This window comes from Ciconia boyciana, chromosome 2, assembly GCF_034638445.1.
Source record: "Ciconia boyciana chromosome 2, ASM3463844v1, whole genome shotgun sequence".
Lineage (NCBI taxonomy): Eukaryota > Metazoa > Chordata > Aves > Ciconiiformes > Ciconiidae > Ciconia > Ciconia boyciana.
Genome location: NC_132935.1, coordinates 79818152 through 79839036, shown reverse-complemented (window position 1 = coordinate 79839036; position 20885 = coordinate 79818152). Strand labels below are relative to the sequence as shown.

The following is a 20885-nucleotide window of genomic DNA, read 5'->3' as shown; positions in this document are numbered from 1 at the left end:
GCTGCTCTGCTCTCCTTTGTTAGAGTGTCTTTCATCTCTGTCCTCTCAGTCTTCGTCACCGTACTGTGCCCTCAGAGGGAGCACAGAGGCTCATCAGGTGCTTAAGCCTTGCAGGTCCCCTCCATCTCCTTGTGAGCAAAGCCCTGTGCTTCAGAGCCAAGGTCTAGGACCTGCATGGTGTCAGTGTCCCCAGGGGTTGCTTTCCTCTCCACGCTCAAGTGGAAGAAAGAGGACGCTGGTGCAGGAATACAGTCTGGGTGGAGGTACTGAGAACAGGTGAAACACCTGCAAGTCATTGTAGTTACCGTTAATAATTTCACGTTCTCCATAATGCTCTGGTGTGTGTGAGGAGCCTGACCCACAGGGCCCTGTGAAGGGACCTTGAACAAGTTATGGTTTGTGCCTGGTCTCCGATGCTCACTGACCCAGGCAATTGTGACTGGCATGTCTTCATCCCCTTTGGTGGCCAAGAGCAAGCGCTGGCAGCCCACGGTCGTTCTGAGCCCTGCCGTCACGGCCGTGCTCTTACTTGGCACAGCCCCAGATCAAGGACCATGCTCCAGCCCCAGGGAGCTGCTTTGCTCCCTCAGCTGTAATGAGAGACCAAGCTGGAGGGAAGGGCTGAAAAGGGTGGGTCTGCCAAAGGGTCCCTGGGGCTTATGATGGTATGGCTAGAGCAGAAACAACAACTCCACCCCGATCCCTGCAACACCTCCCCTGCTATGGCAGATGGATGCCCCCTTCCTCCCCCCACTCCCCCTCTTTTCTTCCCTCCCAGAGGTCACCTTCAGCAGGCAGGCTGTGTGCCCCCAGGACCAGAGACATGGGGAAGAGGCGGAGCGTCACGCTTAGCCCCGTAACGCCTGGCAGCCCCCTCCGGCTGCTCGGCGCAGGCTGAACCCAGCCCAGAGGCTGCAGCAGGGGAAGCAAGGCAGTCCACGGCCGGCCGTCAGTGCTGCGCTGCTGGAGAAGGTGAGAGGCTTGGTACGGATGGGGAGGGAGGGTGGGAAGAGAAGTTACAGCTGTGGCAGGATGAAGGAGACTGAACAGGCACGTAAAAAGGCACCCACCTCTCACAAACTGGTTTTGGAGACTCCGGTGTAGCGTGCCCGCACAACGTGGAGTGCACCCATTTCCCACGTCTGATGATGGTGAGCTCGTTAGGTGGCTCTGCCCGAAAGGTTGCTTTGTGTCCGGTTGTATCCAGTGGGATGGTGCCCCGGTACCGGCTGGTTGGCTGGGAGGAAGGTGTGATGTGGCTTGGTCCCTGCGAGATTGCTGCTGATTTCTGTCCGAGGAGGCTGCTGCGCAGAGACTGTGGTATACTGCTTGCTGGGGAGAAGCTTACGGGGCTCTCTCTGGGGAGGCTGCTAGGTGTTTCTGCCCAAGAAGAGCAATACGCAGTTCTGCTAAGGGGACAGTCATGCCGTTCTCCGCAGTGAGATTAAGCACTAGCCTGCTGACCACTTTTAGAAAGAAGCTCATAAATCTATCAGCAATAAGGCCAGAAACATCCACTGCGATAATCTGTTCTGATCCCTTGCCTGTATTAAACGTGGTTTGCACTAGAGTGGACCTTTTAGGGAAAAAAAAAGCGCCATTCTTGAGTCAAAACTTCCAGAGATGCAATGATATTCTTCCATACTGTTTGATGAGACTTTTAGGGACAAATATCCTTCTTCACAAAATCTGCACCGCAACTGAGGTCTGAAATTACCTCATTTCAGCTTCAGCTATTGGCTTTATTATAATGCTTTTACTTAAGTGGGAGAGCCCTCTTTAGTGAAATTCTAGTACCCACAAAGGTACATACAGATGATAGAGTCACTTCTTCGCTATCTGTTTGATAAGCTAAAAAGACTGCTCCCCTGGAAGTTTCCCCTGTCATTGTCAGCCCTGTTGTCATTCTCACGGTTCTTCTCTGGTCCTTTTTCCGTCAAACTGTGGACACCAGCGCTAGCTTGCTGAACTGTGGTCTCACCGATACCATTAAAAAGATAGAAAACATCCAATAGCTAATTCTGTTGACCTATCAGCTGGCCTCCAGAAGAGTTCAGGAAATTTACCCTAGAGAAACCAGGCTTTCACATCAGTATATTTTCAATATTCTAAAAAAAACATCATAAAAAGTAGATAAAGAAGAATGCAAAGCAGAGCAAATGGAAGGAATGCATTTCTAATAAAAATACAAAATCCACTGGTGCACGATATTCTCAGTTCTAGTGCAGAAGTCATTAGCAGGTGGCCAGCTCTTCAGAAATACAGCTTTCCTAACTCAGCTGATTTTCAGAGATTAAATTTCAGACTGTCTCAGGGCATCTGTGTGTAGGAACCTCTGCAGAAACTAGAGTTCACTGTAAGAGGCACATCGTCTCAGAACAGATCTCTTCTTTTGTTATAATCTATCTTTGTCTATGTAAAGCTGAACAGCTATATCTGTTTTTATGTTTACAGTGAAACGTACTTGCTTCATTTAGCATCTGGAAAATGCTAGTTTGCCTCTCACTGCTGATGTTTCCTGTGTCTGATCCTTTTTGGGCATTCTCTTCAGCAGAGTGAATGCAAAAGTGGAATCTGCAACATCAGTAACCCTTGTACTGTTATTCTCTTAGACTTCTATCTGTATCATTTAGGTGTGCATCTATATCACTGTAGATTATTTCTAGTGCAATTCTGTATCATCGTACGTATTAAGGCCTGCAAAGGAAGTGAGGCTATACCAGATCTACATTTCTGGGTTTCCACAGTGCCCATCTGCAAAGCAGCATGAAGAACTTAGATTTGTCTGATTAATATGACATTTCATTTTTTTTTCTGTCACTCAATGCCAGACTAAACTCCTGACTTCTTTGGTCATTTGAAACACTTTTGTATGTGTGTATGTGCATGCACTAGTTTTATCAAGCAATGCATTGTCTACCCAAACCCATTTTGTGTCACTTGCAAACATTTTCTGGATGATTTCAGTGCTTTCTTCTAGATCATTGAGAAAGGTAAAAGTATTATAATAGAGTCAGGATTTAACAAAATTAATTGTGTAGGGTGAGGACACCAATAAAATACGGTAATTTCCACTCTACTGGGCTTTAAAAAAATCCATTTAAAATGTGTCTTACTGATTTTGACCAATGCCAGGATGGACTTGTACAGATAGCTTTCAGGGAACGATCAGTGAATGGGATGTTTCTGGCAGGTGCTGTACAAACCAATACCAGGCTAAGAACTGCTCCGAACTCCCACCAACGATTTAGAGGTTGATGGGAACCCCCCGGAGGTAGGGTCCTTACACAGCCCCTAGACAGAAATGAACGCAGTGGTTTGATAACAACAGAGACACCAAGTGATCTGAATTATTTGATACACTAAGTCCATTTGAGCAAAATGTGCTTTATTAAAGGTGATGTAAAAGCATTCAGGTAGAAACAAGGCAGGCAACACCCAGAAAGGGATGTGAAGAGGAAGTGGAGTTTTTCCTAAAAAAAGCTGAGTAATTTGGAAAAACTCTGGAGTCATAATGGATGTATAAGGTAGTGCAGCTTCTCAGTATGGCATTCCTGCAAAAAGATCTTGGGGCCACAGCCTGAGGCAGAGGGTAATTCTAGCTGAATGCGTCACAGGAAGCATTCCCCCAGGAGCAGTTGGTGTTTTAACATGGGGGGTAGAAAAAATGGTGAGGCTTCAGATAAGAGCCATAAAACAGATCTGAGAGCTGGACAAAAGGCCTTGGTTTGAGAATTGGACACAAGGTTGTTTGAAGGCATTTAACCAATAAGAAGGCTGAGAGGTGTCTTGATCAGAGAGCATGGAGATGTTTATTAAAAATTCAAACTGTGACTATAATTTCTGGAAGCATCCTACCTGTATTTAAACTAACTAATGTGGGCACTACAGAAGCACAGTGTGCCAGATGGTTTGTGAAGCCTAAGTAAAGCATTGGTTAAATACATAGCCTGAGTTTCAGGCTGTACCCTGCTAGTTTTACTCAATCTAAGTAGTTAAGATATGTTCTCATAGGCTGTGGTCGTACCTCTGACCACGGTGCATATAAACCCTGAAAGAATCAGGAGAAATATAACAGGCGCTAAAAACCTCTTTTCTCTAGCTGAGAAACTTCAGCAGCAGGTTAGGTGAATTCAGATCAGTGTATCATATAAATATGTAACAGCAAGAATGTTAACACTGGCTTTTATAGTTGACCAAAGTTTGTCTTTGGATCAAGCCTGCATGACTTTTTGTAAGAGGTGCTCCAAATATTGTTGGTTATTTGGTTTGGGTTAAAGCTCTGTAGAAGGTCAGACAAGAAAATGGACCCTGGCCATGGCCATACGCTCAAGGCCGTTTTTAATGGAGCATCTTTGATATGAGGAGAGGCTGAGAGAGCTGAAACTCTTCACCTTGCAAAAGAGAAGGCTCAGAGAGGATCTTATCGGTGTATATAAATACCTGATGAGAAGGAATGAAGAAAAGGGAGCCAGACTCTTCTCAGTGCTACTCATTGACAGGAAAAGAGGCAATGTGCACAAATTAAAACACAAGGAATTCCAGCTAAACACAAGAAAACACCTTTTTTTTTTTTTTTTTTTCCCCCGTGAGGGTGGTCAAACAGCATGATAGGCTGCCCAGAGATGTTGTGGAGTCTCCATCTGTGGAGATATTAAAAACCTGACTGGACGCCTTCCTAGATAGTGTACCTCAGCTGCCACTGCTTGAGCAGAAGAATTGGATTAGATGATCTCAAGGGGTCCGTTCCAGCCTAAACACCTCTGTGATTCTGTCATCATAGCACCGTCTCTGTTGTACAGAGATTACACTCTCTTTGGCTCTTGACATGTATGATGTGCTTTTCTGGACCAAATATATTAATCATTTTGGTTGAAGAACCAGAATAACATTACCTAGACTAAGACACTGTATGTCCATAGGCTAGCTCCTCCTCAGCTCCTCAGGAAGTTGGGAAGCATCTCCTGATGGTGGAAAGGATGCAGATTTCTTGCTGCTGTAATTAGAGACTTTTGGGGGGAATTTGGGTTTCTCACACAATGAAGCACAGGAAGGATAGTGGAGGAAAGAACAGTTTTGAAAAGGACCTGCCTGCTGCCTTCAATACAGCACAGCCAAATGGTGAGTGCATCCTGGTCAGGGCCCTGGTGGCCTCCTCCCCAGTGCTTGTCACTCTGCAAAGGGCAAATGGCACTCTAGAAGGTAACAGAGGTAGGTGCAGACCACCCAGGCACACTCTACTCAGTGGTGATCCAAATTTAGCCCTCACTTAGCTTCCTAGCTAATGGCAGTGGTATCTCAGAGGAAGACCTGACAACTTTGGCTATTTCCTGAAGTATGGACTATGTCCTGTAATCAATTTCCTCGAGGGCAGCAAGGGCCAAAGCCTGCAAACTGTTCTGGAGTGACTGCAGGTGGGGCTTCCTTCATATGGAGCCCTGATCAGACCCACAGGATTGTCACTGTCCCTCAAGACACTCTATCCATATCCTCTGTCTGATCTATTTTTCCAAGCTGGCTATTTCACTTGGATGCTCTACTCTGTACCCAGACAATCTCCCCTCCCATGCCAGTGGGGCCATGCATGGAAGTAAGGATCCTTGCCACCTATATTGCAGTTCACTTGAAATGTGGAGTGGAAGGACACAAGAGTTTTTTGAATTTTTTTTTTAATTGCAAAAGTTTATGGACCGAAATGTTTTGACTCCCAAAGCTGGAGTGAGAACCAAGAATATGCAGAGAAGCAGTATATTGATATAGGAGAAGCACTGTCTCACAGAGAGATCTTTTGATATTTTTTTCAAAAATATAAATCTAATGTGTTCTGCACAAGACAAGCAGCCATCTCTCCTGTTGTTCCACTCCCTATTTAGTGTGGCTTTAGCCTATCTGCTATCAAGGGGAGGTCTATGTCTTTCAAATGTCTATTACATTTTAAGTTTTTTCTCTATCTTCCTGGCTAGGACTCTTTAAAAGGATTTTTCAGCTATTTGTTTTAACACCTAAATGTGGCAACACCAGTTTGGAAATGTCAGTGGCAGAGTGGGTTCGTTTGCAGGTTCTGTGATGCCCTCGCTGTGTGGAATTTCACAAGCTGTGCTGGCTGGGCAGCAAACAGGAGGACATCAAAACAAAATCTCTAAAATACTTTCCAGACTGTCTTTCCCTGTGAGTTTCTCCCCAGCCTTCCATTAAACCCCTCCCATACATGCACTTGTTCATTGTTGAACTCCCTACGGACTGAACTAACTTTGCTGTTGGCTCTCACACCAAGCCAAAGCCTTTGCAGAAAAGTAGGGCCAGTTACTTGGTACTTCTGAATTGGATGAGATTTAGCAATGCAGTCTAGGAGAGAAGGGAAAGGAAAAGAAGGGGAACTCTCCCACAAGTAGTCTGAGTCTCCTGTACAAATCCAGCCTTTTTGTAGTTTTCCTAGGTTTAAATAATTCTGTTGCTAAATTACTGGATTCTTATGAATGACCAGATTTAGCAGCAGCAGGGGCTGGAAGTGGAAAGAACTGTAATAAGCTCTGGTCACAGATAGAGCAATGTAAAAACTAAGGGAAAAGGCTTCATTCTTTCTGCTCCCACTCACATTCCCAGGATGCCATCTTCCTTTTTAGCAATGTGAGGTCCTATTCCCACCCCCAAAAGGCGTCACGTGAGTCAGAATGTTTCATGGGAAGAGATCCTGAGTTTGTAGGTGCAGAGGTGAGCCACTGGGTTTACACTGGAGCTCTGTCTCACTGCACACTGTTTAAGACACATCCAAGAACGCTGTAACCCTCAGGCTCTTGGGTTGCATCCTAGGCTGCATTAGGCAAAGTGTTACCAGCAGGTCGAAGGAGGTGATCCTTCCTCTCTACTCAGCATTAGCGAGGCCACATCTGGAGTAGTGGGTCCAGTTCTGGGCTCCTCAGCAGAAGAGAGATGTGGACATACTGGAACAAATCCAGTCCATGAAGACGATTAAGATATTGGAGCATCTCTCATATGAGGGGAGGCTAAGAGAGCTGGGACTTGTTTAGCCTCAAGAGGAGAAAGCTCGAGGGGATCATCTTATCAATGTGTATAAATGCATGTAAAAAACCCACACAGCCAGAGTCTTCTTAGTGATACTGAGTGACAGGACAAAAGGCAGTGGGCCTGAAACACAGAATTTCTATTTAAGCATAAGAAAAAACTTTTTTACCATAAAGGTGATCAAACACTGGAACAAGTTGCCCAGAGCAGTTGTGGAATCTCCATCCTTGGAGATACTCAAAACCAGACTGGACACAGTCCTGAGCAACCTGCTCTAGTTAACCTTCCTCTGAGCAGGAGGTTGCACTAGGTGATCTCCAGAGGTACCTTCTGACCTCGACCATCCTGTGACTTTGGTTCTGTGACCTTCCTCCAAAGCCAGGAGGGGCTCCCAGGCCCGGGGTGCCTGTCTTCAGAGCACAGGGTGGTAGTCAGGGGGAGAGTGCTGCCACAGGTGCCTTAAAATGCTGCCTTGTAGCTGGCTGGGGGGGACTGAAAAAGCATTTCTCTGAAATGGGTCTGAAGCAGCTGGCTGTAGCTCAAAATGCCATTGAAGTCCGAGCTTCCTTCCTGCCTAAGTTTCTTGGCTGGACAGATGAGTGACTTTGGGTCAGAAATGTCAGCAGGCATGTGAGGTACTGAGCTCCCTTTGGCTTGGTTGGAGCACGCTGCCTCTGACTAGTAATCCCTTTTTTGTCATGGGCTAGCTGTGCCTCTGCCTGAGGGGCAAGTCTATCTCTGCTGCTACCTCACGGACTTTCTTCAATAAGCAGTAGGGGAGCGTTTCTGAGTAGAGAGACATGATCTTGCTGCAGTAGGCTAAGGAGAGCAAGAGGACTGGGTCACGCTTGATAATCTGAGACTCTTAATGTTTTGCTTGTTGCCTAACCCCTTGGAGACTAGAATAAGAGGAGGCCTGGAAGGCCAAGCTTTAGTACAGCTGACACAGAAAGGTGATGCAGGTCTTTGAAATGAGAGGCCCCAGGGACTACAATTGGAGAGAGTCAAGCGTCTGTCTGGAGGCCAGAAAGGATTAGAGGGCTGAAGGAGGTTCGCTTCAATACAGAGACCTTTTATATGATGAGGGGCTTTGCCCAGAGGAGTGCTGTATAAAAGCACAAGCTCAACCCTAGCACAGCTCACGCTCCAAGTGGCAGAAATATCCCCTGCCGTGGCATGTTTGCGTGGGATGTCCAATCTGGTTTTCTCTGTGCATGTTGTGATGTTCCTGACTCGGGCTGTGGTGTTTCTGCAGCGCTCAGCAATGGCCGAGAGCTCAGCTGCGGCTGTGGCAGCGGCAGGGACAGCGGCACCAACCGTGCTAGATGAGCTCCTGGAGATCACAGCTCAGAGCCTGGTGCGCACCGAGGTGGCCGAGCACTATGAGGTTATTCGGGAGCTGGGCAGGGGCAAGTATGGCCACGTCATGCTAGTGACCCACAGGCAGAGAGGTAAGGAACCGACTGCGCCCTGTGAGCTACTGTGCCTTGCCTCCTCTCCACTTGCCAGGGCGGTGGGTGGGCTGGTGGCTCCTTGGGGCCAGGCACCAGGCACGGTGGGGGGTCCCCAGGGAGACCAGCAGGACAGGGACCTCCCCAGCCAGGGACCATCCCATTGCACCCAGCCAGGCAGCAGGTGATGCCGGGGGCAGGCAGAACATCAGGCAAGGTTATAGTGATGAGGCAGGTCCAAGGCCAAGCTGGGAAGTCAGTCCACAAGTCAGGATCAATAGGGTTCATGGCTAGGCGCCGGCATGGATGTGATATAGCTGGAAACCAGCACTCCCACCCCACAGCTCAGGCAGGGAGTGAAGCCCCAAGCCTGAGCTTAGATGGTACCCTAAGGCCCATGGACAGAGGGTGTGAGTGGAGGCCCTAGGTGGGCTTGGCCAAGGCCATTAAAGCCTATGAGTGCCCACAGGGCCCTGACACTTCTCTTCCCCAGTAGTCCCAGCTCAGGCTGATGGACCCACATAGCCTGAATTTCCCTTGCTCTGCCCAGTGCTCCTGTGCCTGCACTGACTGGCTCAAAACTCACACCAGCAGCAGTGCCTGCTCCCAAATCTGGTGTCCACAGGATGTATCCACACAAAGCTTCGGGCCAGAGACCTCTCTGTGGCTGTGAGTGTCCGGACCCATGGCTGCTCAGTGTCCTCCCTGTCTGGCCTTGGCGTGAGTGACTTTCAAGGGAGTCTAACCCACTCTCCCCATCCTCAGGGACTCCTATGGCTCTCAAGCTGCTACCCAAAGCCAGTACCAAGCTGCACACCTTCCTCTATGAGTATTGCGTGGCACTCTCCCTTGCCACCCACCCTGCCATCATCGGCATGTTTGGAATTGCCATCGAGTCCAGCCAGTACTATGGCTTCCTCTATGAACCAGCACTGCACAAAGACCTCATCTCTATCATCAAACCCCGGGTGAGTGCTGCTACATGGCCATGGGGACTGGGACTGTGGTGTTTGGCCCCTGTGCAGGCTGACTGAGTCAGAGGGAGGGAGATAAAGGCAATGGGCTGTGGGTCTCTCTGGGGTCTACACGCTGAAGCAGCTTCAGGCTTGCAAGACCAGAAATGTAAAGGTCTTCCCCAGTGCAGAGCACGCAGGTGAGAGCCCAGCTGGCAGGGCTGCCGCGGTGCCCTGCGTGTGCCACTCCGCCTGTCTCTCTCCCTGTGTGCAGGACGGGATCCCCGAGCCAGCCGCTAAGCAGTGTGCCAAGCAGCTCGTGAGCGCGCTGGAGTTCATCCACAGCCGAGGGCTCGTGTACCGTGACGTCAAGCCTGAGAACGTGCTGCTTTTCGATCCTGAGTGTCGGCGCATCAAGCTGACTGACTTCGGGCTTACGCGGCCCAAGGGTACGAAGCTCAAGCTGGTGGCCGGGGTAATCCCCTACACCGCCCCCGAGCTGAGCAACACCACTGATGCCCAGGGAGTGCCCATCGACACCAGCTTGGACGCCTGGGCCTTCGGCGTGCTGCTTTTCTGCCTGCTGACTGGCTACTTCCCCTGGGAGCAGAGCCTGCCGGATGACCCTTTCTTTGAGGACTTCATGCTGTGGCAGGAGACGGGCCTGGAGGAGGACCTGCCCCGCCACTGGAAACGCCTGACGGCTGAGGCCGCCCTGATGCTGCGGAGCCTGCTGGCCCTAGATCCCGCCAAGCGCAGCCCCGTCAGTGGTGCGCTGCGCTACGTCGATTGCCCTTGGCGGCTAGAGGACGGGTGCAGCGAGCAGGCTGCGGTGAAGCCCTAGAGCCCACTCCCCGTGGAGGGAGGAAAGGCGGGTTGCACCCTGCAAGGGGCTTTGGGGTCTGGGGCACCACGGTGGCCCAGGTGTGAGAGGCCATGGTGACCCAGAGAGCAACTTCTCTGCTGCCACAGCACCAGGCTCCTTCCCCAGCTGATGGTCCTCACCCCATGGCTCAGTGCTGCCCAGTGCCACCTCCTTGTGCTTCCTTGAGGCTTGAAAACTTCTCCTTTCTCTTGGAAATGACTGTCCGCATGTGAAGCACCCACTTGCTTCCTGGCTACAGGGACTCCAGGTCATTTTCTAGGGGCTGCAGCACCTGCCTTGTTTTAAAATAGAGCAAAATATGTACTTTTGTGTTTCTGTATGTGGCTCTTTTTCCCTCCTAATAAAATGCCTATGGGCACCCGCTTGCTGTGGGAGAGCAGGGGCACGGCAGAGCCTGTGGCCATCTCAGGACAACCTGCGCAAGGCAGGAGCCACCCTTGGATGCTGCCTGGGCCTCCACCAGGACCCTTGAAGGGTGGTTTCAGGCTGGTGGGGTGGAGGTGCTGGGGAGCCCCCGGCATCTGGCTGCGGATGGTAGCTGGGGGCTGATGATGGCGTTGAGAAGGTGGTGGGAGCCATGGAGGTGGGGTGTTGGAGAAAGCCACAGGGAATCACATGTTGTAACCTGCCCACTGCCAGGCATTTCTTCCCATTTCCTTGTGTTCAGGACCAGGTGACAGATGGGCTTTTTTGCGTGGAGGGTTGTTAGCAGCAGGAGTCTCAGTGTCAGTTTGCACAAGTGTCCCCCTCTAGTTCCCGTCACTCAGGAAAATGGCCTTCTGCAAATGCTGACAGCCCTGCTGAAGCACAATTCACCCCTCTCCCTCCTTGAGTGGCTTAGGTGCAAGTGGAAAGGTGAGCTCACTGCCACGAATGTCCACATTTATGATTCAGTAGCACTGTGAGGGTGGTCGGCCTAGGCGTCACTGGGAAAGGCTAACAGAGGAGCTGTAACCACAGGCTGCATAAATTTATCCATACGAATAACCCCAGCAAAATTCCCTTAGTGATACCTCCCAGCAGTCCCACACCATTGCCTTGCTCTCACTCCTCATCCTCCTCCAGACTGACTGCTCCCTCCTCATAGAGCCAGCCCCTCTCTGCATGAGCCTCCACTACCACTTCTTCCCTGCTGCTATTATCCTGAATCCTTCAGTCCCAAGGAACCATTTCCAAGACTATCCAACACCAGCCCAAGCACACCTCCTCCCTTGTACTGCCTTCAAGTCCTAAGAGAATGTCCTTCATGCTGTTATAGATGCCTGGTTACCCCTCTAGAAGACCTTCCTTCTCCCATTTCCTATCACCACTTTAACCCTTCCCCAGCAACACACCTCTCCTAATCCCCCAATGTCCTTCTAGGTGCACATTTTAATCCTAGAAAGAGATAGCAAGGAGAGAATTAGGGGTTAGAAGCCCTTCTTACTGTGCTACCTCTTTCCAGTCCACAGGATTATGCTGCTGATAATCCCTTCCAGCTCTTAGCCTGATCCTATTGCTGGAAACATCCCCAGCTCAGTTTCCATTCCCAGTGGCTTCGTAACTTCTAAAAATGCACTGTTCCAGCACCATACTTTCTAGCATCCCAGCTTTTCTTTCACCTCAGATTCTTTCCTGCACGCACTCTTCTGTAGTTCCCCAACCTCCAGCTTTCTTTTTCCAGCCTCTTCTCACCCACTGGCATTTTACCATTATTTACCATCCCCACTAACATGCCCTTTCTACTACCCATCACCTTCGCTCATTCCTCTCTCAGCAACATCACTTCCATACTACTCTTTTGTACTTTTCCTGCTCCCTACGTCGCTTATCCCTTGCGTCTTCCTTCCAACTCCCCAACCTACCTTATCAACCAGCATCATGCTCACCCTGTTCAAGATACAGTTTTCTTCTGTCTGCTTCCATCTCTTAGAATCTTTCATTACCCAAAAACGTAATAAATGCTGCTCAACTCTGGCCTGCTGAGATTTGGCTTTAATTACTCTTTGATTAATGTAGGAATAGCAGAGGAGTGTTAAGGTACCAACACGGTTCCTGTATTTAAAGTGGAGAAGCCCTAAGACCAATGGATCTGTAGGCCAGGTAGCTGACAACTATCCAGTGAAAAATAATGGAAAATCTGATACAGATGCTTGCTAATAGAGATTTATAGAACAGGAACATGGCTTTTTGGAATGTGACACTCAGCATTCTATTTGATAATAAAGTTGTGTTTGCTAAAGTAAATTCATAGCATTATGGTACACAATTTTTGTGAGGCATGACCTATTGATATAAAGAAAATTACAGTATGCTGTATTGATTAAGAAGATGTACTATGCATCATCAATAAAGCATACATTAAGTGAATTGGGAACTTTCAAGGGACAGAAGAAATACTTGTCAGTTGGGAGTGCTCTTTGGTTATTTTGGTTGATTTCTGCAGGGATCAACAGTTGAATGAAAACTGGTCAACATTTCTATCCATTATTTGAAGGTAAATACAAAACCACTGCAGGTAAAACCCTGCAGATGACACAAACATGAATAGGGTGATAAACAGCAAGAGGAACAGGCCATTCAAAGAGATCCAGATAACTTGGTAAGTTGGATATATTAAAAAAAAATACATTTTCTTACAGGCAGGAGAAATGTATTCAGGTAGGAACATGTGGGAATAAAAGCCATCCTTACAGAAGGACCCCTGAAAAAACTTTGCAAGTCATAGAGGATACACAAGATTGTATGAGTTCTCATTGCGTTATTCTGTCAAAAAAGGCTAACGGACTCCTTGTGCAGCTAAAGAGGGGCAGACACTCAAGGTGGTCAAATCTCCAGCAAAAGCAGCTAACAAGATTCATACTGGCCTAAACAGGAGTGTGAGAAGTAGGAGTGAGTGATCAGTATCTGATGCCTCCCAGGGCAATTCTGGGGATGGCGCCACATTTACAGGCAAGCTGGAAAGCTGGAGACAGCTCAGAAAAGAACCATGGTGGGGCTGTGGTTTAAGGCTGTAAGAAAGTCTTCTTAAAGAAATTAATGAACTAAACTGTCTAAAACAGGAAGACTGAACGGTGATTTGCTTATAGTATAGAATACTGGGAAGAAAATACCTACTACGAATGACCTATTTTAATTTGAGAAAGGTCCAAGAGCAACCATGAGAGGCTGGAGCCAAACGCATTCAAGTAAGCCACAACATTGCAGTAGGGAGGGTTCTCGCCTACTGAAAGAAACCATCATACAAGGAGAGGCTGAGAGAACTGGGACTGTTCAGCCTGGAGAAGAGAAGGGTCAGGGTGGATCTTATACTTCTTTATACTTCCAGGCACAAGTATAAATTGGGAGAGGAGTGGTTGGGGAGCAGCCCTGCAGAAAGGGATCTGGGGGTGCTGGTTGACAGCAGGCTCAGTATGAGTCAGCAGTGTGCCCTGGCAGCCAGGAGGGCAAACCGCATCCTGGGGTGCATCAAACACAGCATAACCAGCCCATCAAAACAGATGATTATCCTGCTGTATACGGTGTTGGTGCGGCCTCATCTTGAGTACTGTGTTGAGCTGAGTACTTGCGTTCTGGTCCCCACAATTTAAGAAGGATGTGAAGGTCCTTGAATGCATCCAGAGGAGGGCAACAAAGCTGGTGGAAGGGCTGGAAGGAATGTCCTGTGAAGAGCGTCTAAGGACTTTGGGCTTGTCTACTTTGGAGAAAAGGAGGCTGAGGGGCAACCTCATTGCTCTCTACAGCTTCCCAAGGAGGGGAAGTGGAGAGGGAGGTGCTGAGCTCTTCTCCCTGGTATCCAGTGATAGGACGTGTGGGAACGGTTCAAAGCTGCATCATGGGAGGTTTAGACTGGACATTAGGAAGCATTTCTTTATGGAGAGGGAGGTCAAACACTGGAACAGGCTTCCTAGAGAGGTGGTCGATGCCCCAAGCCTGTCAGTGTTTAAGAGGCATTTGGACAATGCCCTTAACAACCTGCTTTAACTTGGTCAGTCCTGAATTGGTCAGGCAGGTGGACTAGATGATCGTTGTAGGTCCCTTCCAACTAAAATAGTCTATTCTGTTCTGTTCTATTCTATTCTATTCTATTCTATTCTATTCTATTCTATTCTATTCTATTCTATTCTATTCTATTCTATTCTCATCAATGTGTATAAATAATCAATGGGAGGGTATAAAAAAGATGCAGCCAGAGTCTTTGCAGTGGTACTGGGTGACAGGACAAGAGGCAATGTGCACAAATTGAAAGGCAGGAAATTCCATTTAAACATAAGAAAAATGGCTTTATGGCAATGGTGGCCTAACATTGGAACATTGGTTCTGGTGTCTCCGTCTTTGGAGATATTCAAAAGTTGATTGGACAAGGCCCTGGTCAACCTGCTCTAGCTGTCTCTGTTTTGAGCAGCAGGTTTGACTAGGCAATCTCCAGACATCTGTCCAGCATAAACCATGCTGTTATTCTGCAACATTTTTTATTTTGAGGACACTCTGTGTTGCAGCTGGAGATGTGTGGGGCTCCCAGTGTCTCTGCTTTGAAACTGCTCAGCATGGCAGGCAGTGGTCTCAGCAGAGCTGGGCACAAGATGCAAAACTGGCTTGATAAGAACGGATTAGCAAGATTTTAGGGTTTATTCCAAATTAAAGCAAACCTGAACTGGTGGAACACTGACATCTTTGGGGAAACAGATCAAACTGTCCAATTCCATCAGGACCAAGGCTGGTTTTTTTGCAGGTGCCAATCATGTCAATGAGGATCAGGGATTCGGTGCTGCCTGACAATGTGACAGAGGCTATTGGCAGTGAGCAGTGGCGATGACCAGGATTGTTTCTCTGTCTCCTTTATCACAGAGCCTTGAGACTTTGGCAGAAGGGGTTTCTACTGCCAGAAAGTTGTGTGATATGTAGCTAAGTGATGAAACCAGCACTGTGACTGCATCGTGGTTGTGATGGTGGTGCAGACAGGGTTATAATGAAGCAAGCACAGCAGCGAGCACAGCAGCAAAAGCCCTACCCTGAGCCAAGTCCCCAGCCTGGACTGCTTTTCTTAGTGGCTTAATCATAACTGCAGCTGGATTTCTTAAATCAATGAATAAACAGACCTGTTGAAGCCTATCCCCAGGGGTCTGAAAAAAGATCTGCTTGTCCCCATCACCCCCGCAGCAGCTGCTGGGAGAGGCTGAATGGAACGGAGCTGCGTGCAAACACGCTGGCCCTTCGCACGCGCAGCCGCTGGCTGCAGGAGGGCTGGCCAGGCGCCCGGCGCTGTAAAGGGCAACATTTCAGCTAATGTAGGCACAAGGTATGGGGTGGATCTGGTGTCATCCCCAAAGAGGCATCAGGTGGCTCCAAAGGGGAGGGAAAGACGCAGTACTTCACTCCTCTCTAGGATGGAACGAAGAGATAAATTGGGTAATTACAGAGCTTGCCACACTATGTGAGCTCTGGCTGCAGTGACTGCGGTCCAAGAAGTGTGAATCCCGGCCCTAGTGCCCTGCAGCACACTGCACACACAGGCTGGGAGCATGGATCCCATGGCTTTTGGCAGGATGTGTGGTCTATGTTCCTGGATCCCCTTGTGCACCTCACTACGGATTCTGCTCCCTCTTCTGCACCGCACACTCCACATGGCTCCTGAATAGTCATGCTCAGCAGCAGCCTGGGTACTGCGATGCAGACTGGAGCCTGCAGGGTGTAGGGAAGGCATGGGCCAGCACTTTGATATTGCAGGGGCAGGGTGATGGGTTGAGCCTGGATCCGTTAACTGGACAGATCCCTTGGTCATAGCACTCCTTCCAGTTAGGAAGCGTTGGTAGGAAGAAGTGGAAGTGGAAGCTGTTTGCTAGACAGAGATGTGAAAATGCAGGCAGATATGAAAGTGATTGCCCTAGGTTGTGATAATGGTCAAACAGTGCCACAGATGAGTCATCTCAGAATTAAAATGTTGATTGTGGAAGAGAGCACTTACTTACTTAGACAAATTATTTGGGCTAACCACAGGTCAGCAATGTCTCCAACATATAGACTCTGCTGTGATGCTGGCTGGACTCAGGACATAAAAAGGAGGGTAGGACCAGTTTGGATAGCGCGGTCAATGTCATCATCTCCTTCTACAGGAAGACTAATGAAAGTCACTCTGTTGGACTTCCTGATCCAGTGACCAAAAGCAGGGCAGAGGTCCAGCCTTCAGGACCTCTCCAGTTAGGCTTCTGGTGCCATTTCTAGAAGCCTGCAGCATATAATCTATCTTCCTTCTGCCTTGTCGACTCTGACACTATGTTACTTCCATCCCTTCCCACTTAAAGCCTGTTAAGTATCATTACTAGGACTGTGACTGAAGTTTCTTAGGAAGGGTAGTGAAGGAGTAATTCTCCATATTCCCCAGAGTTCCCTCATAGCCTTGCCTCCTGAACAAGACCGCATGCTGACCATCCTGTGTGACCCTTCCCACTCTGCACACAGATGTCAGGTCTTGAGGCTGCAGAGGGACTGAGCACCAGATCCCAGAAATTAGTGGGGGAAAGCATCTCATGCCAGGGAATAGAATAAAGCAGATGCAAGACTGCATAGTGCCTGTGCCTGCCTCCTCCCACACTGCTTGTTCTTGAGTTTTGACTTTCACTTCAAAGGCAAAGCAGGCCAGAGCTTTGATAAAAAGCACAAAAGATGACCCTGTTTTGAACAACTGTTCTTCTGAGCACAGGGATGGAAAGAGACAATAGCTGGGGGATAAAGATGGTGAGAATTTGTTACCTTTCATTCTGACTCACATAGGGGCATGTTGGCAACAACTGCAACCCAGCTGATGTCTTCTAGAGCTGCCTGTAGCTGAGAAGCCATGAGAAGTCATAAAGCCCTGTTGTCATGCCAAAGGACAAAGAGCTGCAGGACTGAAAGTGGCTGGATCAGAAGGCACCGGGTCCCTGACTGGGAAACGTGCAATGTCTCATGGAGTTTCAGCCGTTAGCCTTTTTTTCCTCTATCCTGCATCCCTGAGTGGAGATGCATGAACCAGAGGGAAATGCCTCAGAGAGATCAAAGGAACTGCCTCGGTGTTTTCCACATTCTGTAGCTTGGGTTGCACAGTACCTTGCTACCCTTACGATAATTTTAATTCTCCTGTGCTGTGTTGGGCTATCTGTGTCAGTGCTGACCACAAGAAGAGGACTGACAACTACTAAATCCCATAACGATTCTCCAGTATCCTAGACTTCCCTACTTACAACCCATCCAAGGTCTGACAGCCAGCCACGCCAGCCAATAGTCGGGGCTTGCCCATATACAGCCCTGCCTGTTGCTGTGGGTGTGTGGTTTTTTTTCCCCTGGGCTGACAGGCAGCTGGGCATGTTTATAAACCCTGTGCCTTGGCCCAGCTTTGTGCAAAAGAGGGAGGAAGGGGGATTTGGCCTGGCCCAGGGTGGTGACAGAAGGTGGTCACAGTTGTCACACGGACTAATTGCACTTCTAACCCTTCTTTGCTGTTTACAAGCTGCCCCCCACCAAGGACGCGTGTGTCTGGCTGGCTCCTGTGTCTCAGGGTGGAATCACACAAGGCTCCTGCTCCCACTCTGGACCCTGGTAGCCACCTTCTGTCTGCTAACTCTGACTGAGTGCAGCTTCCACCTAAGTTTTGCTGACAGATTTCTTAGGGGATAGTGAGAAAGACGATCTGTGACTGAACAGATTTCTTTAAGTAAGTGAGGTGCTTAGGAGAAAATTTATCTTAAGTGATAAAACAGTCTGGTTTTTAGTTTGTGTCTGACATCTAGCTATATAGAGCTGGCTTAAGGCAAAGCAGTCCTGTTACCATGATTAGAGGCTGCTGAGAAGTCTGCAAACAGGCAGCTCTGAGTCCCCTGTCCTTGTCCCCAGCACTGCTCTGCGCCTGGCTCAGCTGGTTATCTTCCCTTCCACTGGCTGAGCAGGAGATGGAAGCAGAGCAAGGACAGCGATGTGTGGACGTTGGCTGACATCCGCTGAATCTGCTCTCTCCAAAGCCAGGTAGGGAAAAAGCAATAGCTTTCACATCCCCTTGTTCTGCCATTAACAGTTGTTGCAGCTGACACTCTGCCTTGAGAAATTATTTTATCTTCCTCTTCAGGACAGTACATCTTGCGGAGATCGCCAAATGCAGCGCTAACTCATAATCATCTTCCCCAGGGTGCATCCTGGGCAGGCTTAATTCCTCACAATTCCTTCTGCAGAGCCTCTCTCTTCTTTACCTTGCACCCCTCTCCAAAGCTACTGGAAGCTTCTGGCTGCTCAGCCCTCTTGGTAGGAACCAAAACACATTTAACTGCTTGTACCTTTATGATATGCTAAGCCCTGTGTCACCTACAGGTCAGTTCCCCGAGGCACATGAGTGTGGATGTGGTTACATGCCCAAACTCCTGAAAGTGAGCAAGGTGAGCAGATGGTAAACCTCCAGACCTTTGGACTGGTCAATACAGATTGAGCACAGGAATTGCACTATACACCAGATTTATATGATGGATCTGACCACGGACAGACACAAGACTGTCCTAGCCCAGGACTCATAGCATTATTGCATACAGCCACATGTGTATCATGGAAGCATGGCAGTCATAGTTGTGCTGTGCTCAAGGGTATATATTATCCTAGCTGGATGGTGAGAGCTGCTCCATGTATATGAGGCTTTGGTAACATTACAGTGCTCATGCTGCTATGGACTAACGTCCCTCACACTGAAGAAAGGCACTTACGAGGGAGTTCTTTCCTCCTTCAGCTCCTGAGGAGCTGTCAGGGATCTTCCTTTTGTGGTGCTGTTTCTTTTCTTTCCCTTTCTTGCTCTTTGCTCCATCTTTCTCAGTCCTTCAGCCATGTTTCTGAATCACTTGCCCATCCACTATTTCACCTTCATGGGGGTCATCCTGCTGCAAAAGGAGTATCCCTTGGTACAAAACCCTGGAAGACTTTATGCTGTCAAGTGTACAACTCAATAGCTCCTTTCACCTGGCTAGGAGAGTGCTACTCTCTTTCACTCATGACTCATTTGAACCCGTTAATTTCCTTGCACCACTGATCTGGGGAGCTGTAGCAAGAAGAGGCATATACTTATGTTCTCAGGTTCCCCTCCCTCCACACCCATACTGCTCATAGAACTTCAGAGAAGACTGCAGCACCTTTATGCCACCAGAACTGTTTATCACTCAGCTAGAAACATAAGAAACCACTTGCACGAAGCGCTGCTGCTGGCTGGGTACTGCTGGTAGCAGGGTAGGAGTGGACTTCAGCAGGCAGGTTGGGCGGCTTCTATTCCCCGCGCTGGAGGAGGTTAAGCCAGAGGGAAGCTGGACCTCCTGGTGACTCTCTGCATGTCTTTGAAGGTAGCTATTGCCAATCTCTGTTTGAGTTGACTGTTGCTGGGCTGCCCCAGGAACTGCTGAAGTGGTTAGTCTCTTCATAATGGAAATCCGGATTAAGTGGGAACCATGATAGGCAGCGATTCTGCCCTGCCCCTGAGCAGCCTGCCACCCTCCCACTGGTTCCTGGCTGCACAAGGGCATGTCACGAATTGGATAGGGCTGGCAGAGACCTGGCTGTAACAGGATGCCCCTGTCCTTTCCTTTCCTTCTGTCACTGTGGAAGAGAGATGAGTTTATGGCACGTGGTATGTGAGGGCTGCCAGGTGGCACTGGCCAAAGGAATGATGGGACCTCAAGAGGGGAAGGTAACTGGCTACCCACCACCAAGAATCAGTTTGGTTCAATGGGTGGAAACCTCACTGATGAGAAATTTTGACACAGAGCAAAGTCCTGAGCTGTAACTCAGGTCACCCAGCAGGCAGGAGCTGGGAACAGTATTCAGTAATCCTGACTTCAGGTCTCCTTAACCAGCAGACATATCACTGCTCTCCCAGAGTTAGGAAAAGAATTGGAAGTCCTGATCCCGACTTCTCATTTGCCTTTCCACCCCTTCCCTTCTTAGTATTAGCTCCCACCCCTTGGACTTCAGTTTGGGACTGTATTCTTTGAAACAAAAGCTTTGGCTTCCTTCTACCTTGTCTTCAGTTTACAATTCACTGGACTCCTTGCTTTGCCCGCATTGCAGTCACCATTGCTTTCCTGTTGTGTGTGCCAACGCCCTACTGCCTCCAGAGGTCAGAACCAGTATTTCTTGTTTGCTCTCACTACTATGTGATTTCAGCCAACATACGAAGAATTTCAATAGAGCTTTCTGTGTTTCACCACCTCAGTCCAGCAGCAGACTGTAGCCTTCCTCAGAGCTCATTTGTAAGAGACCTGGCCTTAGTCTCTTCCCATAAAGGGCTGTAATGAGTCTCACAGCTCTGGAAGACAATTCCTTAGTCCCTAAGTAGGACTTACGTACAGTTTGATCAGTGCTATATCAGAACCCGCCTGGAAGTCTCTGGGATGGCCATATTCTCCATCCAGGATGTTAATCTAGACACTGAAGCATTATCAGTTGGTCTCGGCACAGCAGGAGCTGCTTGGCGGGATCTCCACACTTAATTGTGAAGGTAGCTAGGAGTTCAGTCAATTGCTTGGTCTCAAGTCGGTCCACTGCCTCAGATCAGTCCATTGCCTCATCTATGCAGCTAAATAGCCGAGGAGT

At 48.7% G+C, this 20885-nt stretch overlaps 1 protein-coding gene across 1 annotated transcript; it reads left to right on the top strand.

The window, feature by feature from the left end:
- Positions 1–667: 667 nt before the first annotated feature.
- On the top strand, positions 668–10271 carry LOC140647229 (serine/threonine-protein kinase SBK2-like). Its single transcript, XM_072851593.1, is given in 5 exon segments — positions 668–871; positions 873–966; positions 8250–8474; positions 9240–9442; positions 9702–10271. Coding segments are annotated over 5 exon segments (1296 nt in total).
- Positions 10272–20885: the final 10614 nt, after the last annotated feature.